General features: G+C 39.4%; 1 protein-coding gene across 1 annotated transcript in view; it reads left to right on the top strand.

The window, feature by feature from the left end:
- LOC107678509 (protein kinase C epsilon type) overlaps positions 1 to 8186 on the top strand; it is a 109593-nt gene that overhangs the window by 55187 nt on the left and 46220 nt on the right. The window contains exons 3-4 of the mRNA XM_016473784.1: positions 5050 to 5212; positions 5302 to 5317. Of these exons, the coding sequence (XP_016329270.1) occupies positions 5050 to 5212; positions 5302 to 5317 (179 nt within the window). The remainder of the gene's footprint in view (positions 1 to 5049; positions 5213 to 5301; positions 5318 to 8186) is intronic.

The raw sequence follows: 8186 nt of genomic DNA, 5'->3' as shown, positions 1-8186 counted from the left end.
GGGCAGGTCGGTATACAAATCAATTAAGTCTCTTTCCTTAAAGCTTAAGGAGCTGCTTAAGCTCCGTGCAGCAGGGTGATGGTGGGCTGGGCTCTGGGTCTGGCTGTGTTCTGGATCGGGGGTAGACGCTCTCCAGACACCGGATGATATCCTCCCTCCAGCACAGTCTGGTGGTGTCTGGGAGGTCGACGGGGCAGTAGTAGTTGGCCCAGATCCAGAACAGGGAGTTCAGCACAGCATCGTCGAACTGCTGGTTGAACTCCAGAGCATACTCCAAGAGGGAAAGGTCCTTGCAGGCGAGGGAGGTAAACTTGACAGCGAGGGAATCCATGGGGAAGGATACACTACAGAAACAAAAAACGCTAAATGGTAAACGGAAAACAAACGGAGGGGAGACACGTAAAAAAACTGTCCTTGGTCAGGTCTTCTGTCACGATACTCTGCCAGAAAGAACGATGGAGCCATGGATAAACAAAAGTGTCATTTATTCAATCCAAAGCACAGGGTAAATCCACACTTGGAAGGGAAGGAAGACACATACACAACTGGCAGACCCGACAAAAGAGGGACGCACAGACTGGAACCTAATATACATGACTTAATGAGGCAATTGGGAGGAACAGAATGACTAATTAGACAGGGGATAAACTGGGTCACGGAGTACATGGGGAGGGAAAACACCACAAAGACAGTCCAGGGGTGTGACATCATATGTATGTTTGTCATGATTAATTTATTCTGTAAACAAAAGTGTCTAAAAGTATTGAATTGGTGACCATCCCCTTGTAGAATAAAACAGTTTTTTCAAGGCTGTTGACTGGAGTTTTCATCCTATAGGATTGGGCAATTGGTAGATATTTACACTGTAAAACAAGTTTTTAGAAAATCTTTGCTTCACTTTTATTTTTACTGTTTATGAAGTTTGACATGCTGAATACAAAAATCTCATTACTTTTTGTGTCATTAACAGTGCTCATGAAAACAAACCACAAGCTAATTATTACTGTTATTGCTCATGCATAAAAATTACATGGTACATGCATAATACTGAGCTAACAACAGTTTGACATAAACAGTTACCAAGAGTGAGTTGTCCAAAACTTCAGAAGTGTACGTTGGATAATTTTTGTCTCATGACTAGTCCCACGATGTTCTGGAATGTTCCAGAAAGCACTAGAATATTACAGGATATTCCAGAATGTTATAGAAACTTCTATAATGTTCCCATCCTTGCAAAAGCAAAATATGAGCATTTCACAGTTTAATTTGAGAAAACTATTGTCATATTATGTGGAATGTATTTTCTTTCCCATTAATGGTATAAAATGAATATTGTGTATATTGTGATAATATGTTTGGCCATATCAACCAGCCCTACTTCATCTCGTGAATTATTAACATTTTACAATAAGGTTTCAGTTTTTGACATTAATTAACATTAAGTAACAATGAACAATACTTATAAAACATTTATTAATCTTAGTTTAAGTTAATTTCAGCATTTACTAATATATTATCAAATAAAATGTTATAACTATACAAAATACAAAAATCAAAAGTTAAAGTTAACTATTAACAAAAGTTAACAAAAACAATAGTTAATGCACTATGAACATTTGTATTAACTAAAATTAACAAAGGTTGACAAATGCTGTAAAATATATTTAGTTGATGCTTTAATAATAAAAGAGGTCTTATTGTAAAGTGCAACTGAATCATTTTAAACATCTCTGTCAGAAGCACCATTTATGTGTGTGTGTGTGTGTGTGTTTGTGTGTGTGTGTGTGTGTGTGTGTGAGCAATATCACATGAATAGCAGTGAGATATGGCTGTATATCAGCATCAGCTATGATTCGGCCATATACACATATGACAACAAAGGAGTGTTTTTAAAAACCCTCTTTTGTGCAGAACTACTTCCTTCCACCACAGATTCAAATCTCAGATTGTCAGTAGTTTAACAGCTGAGCCCAAACCTCCGTTACTAATTAGATAACGTCACTTTAGAACTAGTATCACCATCACCAATCACCATCACGAACACAGACCGTTTCTCAATATTAAATACTATTATTAAATACTACTATTATTTATATAAAATATTATTTATTGAATAATAATATATAATAAACAACAACAGCAACAGCCATCATAAAACTTGCTAGGCAATTAAGTCAGCACAAAGTGCTGTGCTCTGATATACAGCACTAAAGGTATAAAAAATATAACGTGATGAGATTTTGCCCTCAGCCAAACAATTTGCTCTGGAACAAATAATAGATTAATGTGACCGAAGATTGCCTGTTAGATTTACCTAAAACGAATTATATCTGATGTTTAACCACTATAGAGATATCAGAGCCAGAAGAACTGGCTGAGATAAGGCTGCTCTCGGCGGATTCATGAGCGTTGAACAGCCGCTGACGCCCTGGAGCAAATTTCGTCGAAGCAAATTTTCAAATATACGTTATCTTTATTAACTAAACACACATTTCAGGTCTAAATAACTACATTGTCACCTAAAAAAGTCTACAACTTTAATGAAAACTAGCGTACATTCAGTGACAAAAACAGTATTATTTATAAAATTATAGCGGATTTGGGCGTCCGTCATGACACTCGCTGTGAGTCACTTGTTATCACTAGAATATCGCACTCCTCTCAGCCAATCAGAATTGAGGACCAGAAAGAACTGTTTTGTGTGTGTGATGCATAATACTGAGCTAACAACAGTTTGACATAAACAGTTACCAAGAGTGAGTTGTCCAAAACTTCAGAAGTGTACGTTGGATAATTTTTGTCTCATGACTAGTCCCACGATGTTCTGGAATGTTCCAGAAAGCACTAGAATATTACAGGATATTCCAGAATGTTATAGAAACTTCTATAATGTTCCCATCCTTGCAAAAGCAAAATATGAGCATTTCACAGTTTAATTTGAGAAAACTATTGTCATATTATGTGGAATGTATTTTCTTTCCCATTAATGGTATAAAATGAATATTGTGTATATTGTGATAATATGTTTGGCCATATCAACCAGCCCTACTTCATCTCGTGAATTATTAACATTTTACAATAAGGTTTCAGTTTTTGACATTAATTAACATTAAGTAACAATGAACAATACTTATAAAACATTTATTAATCTTAGTTTAAGTTAATTTCAGCATTTACTAATATATTATCAAATAAAATGTTATAACTATACAAAATACAAAAATCAAAAGTTAAAGTTAACTATTAACAAAAGTTAACAAAAACAATAGTTAATGCACTATGAACATTTGTATTAACTAAAATTAACAAAGGTTGACAAATGCTGTAAAATATATTTAGTTGATGCTTTAATAATAAAAGAGGTCTTATTGTAAAGTGCAACTGAATCATTTTAAACATCTCTGTCAGAAGCACCATTTATGTGTGTGTGTGTGTGTGTGTTTGTGTGTGTGTGTGTGTGTGTGTGTGAGCAATATCACATGAATAGCAGTGCGATATGGCTGTATATCAGCATCAGCTATGATTCGGCCATATACACATATGACAACAAAGGAGTGTTTTTAAAAACCCTCTTTTGTGCAGAACTACTTCCTTCCACCACAGATTCAAATCTCAGATTGTCAGTAGTTTAACAGCTGAGCCCAAACCTCCGTTACTAATTAGATAACGTCACTTTAGAACTAGTATCACCATCACCAATCACCATCACGAACACAGACCGTTTCTCAATATTAAATACTATTATTAAATACTACTATTATTTATATAAAATATTATTTATTGAATAATAATATATAATAAACAACAACAGCAACAGCCATCATAAAACTTGCTAGGCAATTAAGTCAGCACAAAGTGCTGTGCTCTGATATACAGCACTAAAGGTATAAAAAATATAACGTGATGAGATTTTGCCCTCAGCCAAACAATTTGCTCTGGAACAAATAATAGATTAATGTGACCGAAGATTGCCTGTTAGATTTACCTAAAACGAATTATATCTGATGTTTAACCACTATAGAGATATCAGAGCCAGAAGAACTGGCTGAGATAAGGCTGCTCTCGGCGGATTCATGAGCGTTGAACAGCCGCTGACGCCCTGGAGCAAATTTCGTCGAAGCAAATTTTCAAATATACGTTATCTTTATTAACTAAACACACATTTCAGGTCTAAATAACTACATTGTCACCTAAAAAAGTCTACAACTTTAATGAAAACTAGCGTACATTCAGTGACAAAAACAGTATTATTTATAAAATTATAGCGGATTTGGGCGTCCGTCATGACACTCGCTGTGAGTCACTTGTTATCACTAGAATATCGCACTCCTCTCAGCCAATCAGAATTGAGGACCAGAAAGAACTGTTTTGTGTGTGTGTGTATATATATATATATATATATTCACGTGTACTGCATTAGACTAACCGAGTCTTGTCGTTTGCACTTACATATTGTTGCTCTTTTGTTAGTTTTGATTGCTTCTATAATTGTCCTAATTTGTAAGTCGCTTTGGATAAAAGCTTCTGCTAAATGACTAAATGTAAATGTAAATGTAAAGGAGACCATGGAGTGATATGAGACCGTATAAGAGAATAGTTGCCAGGGACAACAATATTATATACAGTTTAGCATCTATTATGCCATGTCTAACATTACTTCTTGTCATAGCAACAGAGCGGAGGCGAGAAAGCTGCGGAGAATCCGCTCGCCTGGAAGCAACCGCAACTGGTAGATTTAAAGAAAATGATTGCCTTTTGGCAAATAAATCATTGTACGAACTTATTCCTAACTCTTTAAGCTTTAAATTACATTTCAAATGACAAGGGATAAACTTATAATCATGTTTATATGAATTATCCCGTGAACTTATTCTTTCAAATGGCCTGGGTATGCGGAGCATTCGCAGCTTATATGGACGGAACGTATATATATGTTGCACCTGAATGAATGAATGTGTGAGTGGAGTGAGTGAGTGCCCAGTATATTGAATAATGGTTGTGAATGCTGTCATGTACTAACTTCTGTTTGTGCATTTGTGTGTGCTTTAGCAGGAAGCTGTGAGAATGAGGAGCGTGTATTTCGTGAACGCATGCGTCCCAGGAAAAGGCAGGGAGCTGTCCGGAGGAGGGTGCATCAAGTCAGCGGACACAAGTTCATGGCCACCTACCTGAGACAGCCCACCTACTGCTCGCACTGCCGCGACTTCATCTGGTGAGTCCCGCAGCGGCCGTCGCCTGATATTTACAGCCTTGTAGCGTGCTGTTTGTACAGCTGCATGTGTTGGTAAATCTGTGTCTGAGTTTTGACATAACCAGTGTACACTGTCCCTCCTCACGGGTGGTTTACCCTCAGTGGGCTGCATTTCCATGGTAACGACAAGAAAAGCCCTGAGGCTCAGAGTGGTGGCGCTACAATATGAGCGTATTGAGTGCGTCTGGGCTCCTCCACATTGCGCAATAACACTGCCATGCACAGGCACGCTGTGGTCCCGCCTCTCTAGAGTACAGAGAAATATGGCTGTTTTAAAAGAAAAGGTGCAGAGCTGCTGTGTGGGACTGAAACTGTAAGACAAGCAGTGAATAACAACACACACCTCATGAAATCTACATGTAAACATTTATTAAAGGTTCACCCAAAAAAAAAGAAAATTTCCTGAAAATGTACTCACCGCCAGATCATCCAAGATGTAGAAGACTTTGTTTCTTCATCTGAAAAGATTTGGGGAAATTTAGCATTACATCACTTGTTCACCAATCGATCCTCTGCAGTGAATGGGTGCCATCAGAAAGAGATTCCAAACAGCTGATAAAAGCATCACAATAATCCAAGTAATCCACATGACTCCAGTCTATCAAAAATGTCTTGTGAAGTGAAAAGCTGTGTGTTTATAATAAACAAATCCATCATTTTTAAACTTCAAATTTGGCTAAAATATGTCATCTGTCATTAATATTGCTTTCACCAGTGAAAAAAATCTGAATTGTGAGAGAAATATGCACAGATCAAGCACCATTTACAAGTAGAAACAGTCCAAAACAGTTGTAAACAAATATGTTGGTGGATTTTGATGTGAGAGGACAACAGGTGGTGGACTTTTTCACTGGAGGAAGCATTATTATGGATTAAAGTAAAATTTTTAAGTAAAAATGCCTAATGATGAATTTACAAACATGCAGCTTTTAAGACATGAATTGATAGACTGGAGTGGTGTGGATTACTTGTGGATTATTCAGATGTTTTTTTATCTGCTGTTTGGGCTCTCATTCTGACGGCACCCATTCACTGCAGAGGATCCATTGGTGAGCAAGTGATGTAATGCTGAATTTCTCCAAATCTGTTCTGATGAAGAAACAAACTCATCTACATATTGGATGACCTGAGGGTGAGTACATTCCCTTTTGCATAATCAAGTTGGAAACACTTTGCAGTATGGTCTCATTTGTTAACTTTAGTTAAATAAGCTAATATGAACTAATAATGATATATATACAGTATACATTTAGCAATGCTAATGTTAACAGATACAACTTTTTACAAATTTTAAAATTGTATTAGTAAATGTCGAAAATTAACAAACTAAATTTATAAATAAACAGTGCTGTAAAAGTAATGTTCATTGTTACATCATACTACTGAATGTAGTTGACTATATGTTAACAAATGGAAAATTATTTAAATTGTTAGCATAATGTCCATAATGATAAAGAAGGTGGAGCATCTTTTTAAGGTCACTTGCAAACACCAAATGTAAGTAAAAGTCGAATGAGGCAAACAAAGCTATTCATTAGTTAATGAGTAACTTGAAATTGTCAATTCAAAAGACAAACTTCCTCAGTGGAATATATACCATACTACATATATTTATGATGCTCTCTCTCACACACACACACACACACACACACACACACACACACTCTCTTTTTTTCAAGAATTACATTTGGTGACAAATCACAATGTCTTTGTCACGGTGCACTACTGTGAGGAGCACAGAGACGAAGGAGCGAGGAGACGAGGACTGGAATTCAAACGTATAGATTTGAATAACATCCAGGGAACAAGGAAAACACACCTAGCTGATGAGGCTGACATAAACAATTCCGGACGAAGGAAGAACAGAACGGGCTAGAACACAAATAGGGCAGATAACGAGGGGCAGACAGGTGAGGAGGATAACTAATAACAAGGAACACCTGGAACTAATAGAACTAAATGGGGACAGGAACAGGAAGGACCAAATAAGGGCAAGGAAGGCACATGGGGAGCAAAACACACACAAAACAAGGAACAGAGTCTGACATTACTTCCCACTCCCAGAAGGCGCGTCCCGCGCCGTACAACATCTAACGGGGGGTGGGCGCTCTGGAGGCCTCTAGGAGCAGGGTTCCAGGACGGAAGGCCTCCAGGGTGGCGCCCGTTCCAGGTCCCATGGCGGATCTGGCAGTTCAGGGTGCCATGGAGGATCAGGCAGTTCAGGGCGCCATGGTGGAGCAGGGAGCTCGGGGCGCTATGGCGGAGCAGGCAGTTCAGGAGGCCATGGCAGAACAGGGAGCTCGGGGCGCCATGGCGGAGAAGGCAGTTCAGGAGGCCATTGCTGGATGGCCTCTGTGGCCTTGGCCTCACCACTCGGCCCAGCCACTACGGACGGACCCATACCACCCCCCAAAAAAAAAATCCTTGGGGAGAATATCGTCTTTAGAGGCCCTCCGTAGGCCTAACTCGGGAACAGTGGCCCTCCCTGGGCTTGACTTGGAGACTGGAGCCTTCCTTGGGCTGGACATGGGAACTGGAGCCCTTTCTGTGCTAGACACGGGGACTGGAGCCTTCTCTGGGATAAACTTGGGGACTGTAGCCCTCTCTGGGCTAAACTCGGGGACTGGAGCCTTCTCTGGACTAAACTCAAGGACTGGAGCCTTCTCTGGGCTAAACTCGGGGACTGGAGCCCTCACTGGGCTAAACTCGGGGACTGGAGCCTTCTCTGGGCTAGACTCAGGGACTGGAGCCTTCTCTGGGCTAAACTCGGGGACAGGAGCCCTCATTGGGCTAAACTAGGGGACAGGAGCCCTCCGTGGGCTAAAATCGGGGACAGGAGCCCTCACTGGGCTAAACTCGGGAACAGGAGCCCTCCATGCGCTAAACTCGGGAACAGGAGCCCTCCGTGGGCTAAACTCGGGAACAGGAGCCCTCC

This window comes from Sinocyclocheilus anshuiensis, unplaced genomic scaffold, assembly GCF_001515605.1.
Source record: "Sinocyclocheilus anshuiensis isolate Anshui unplaced genomic scaffold, SAMN03320099.WGS_v1.1 scaffold536, whole genome shotgun sequence".
In the NCBI taxonomy this organism is placed as follows: Eukaryota; Metazoa; Chordata; class Actinopteri; order Cypriniformes; family Cyprinidae; genus Sinocyclocheilus; species Sinocyclocheilus anshuiensis.
This window is presented reverse-complemented; position numbering and strand designations above follow the sequence as displayed.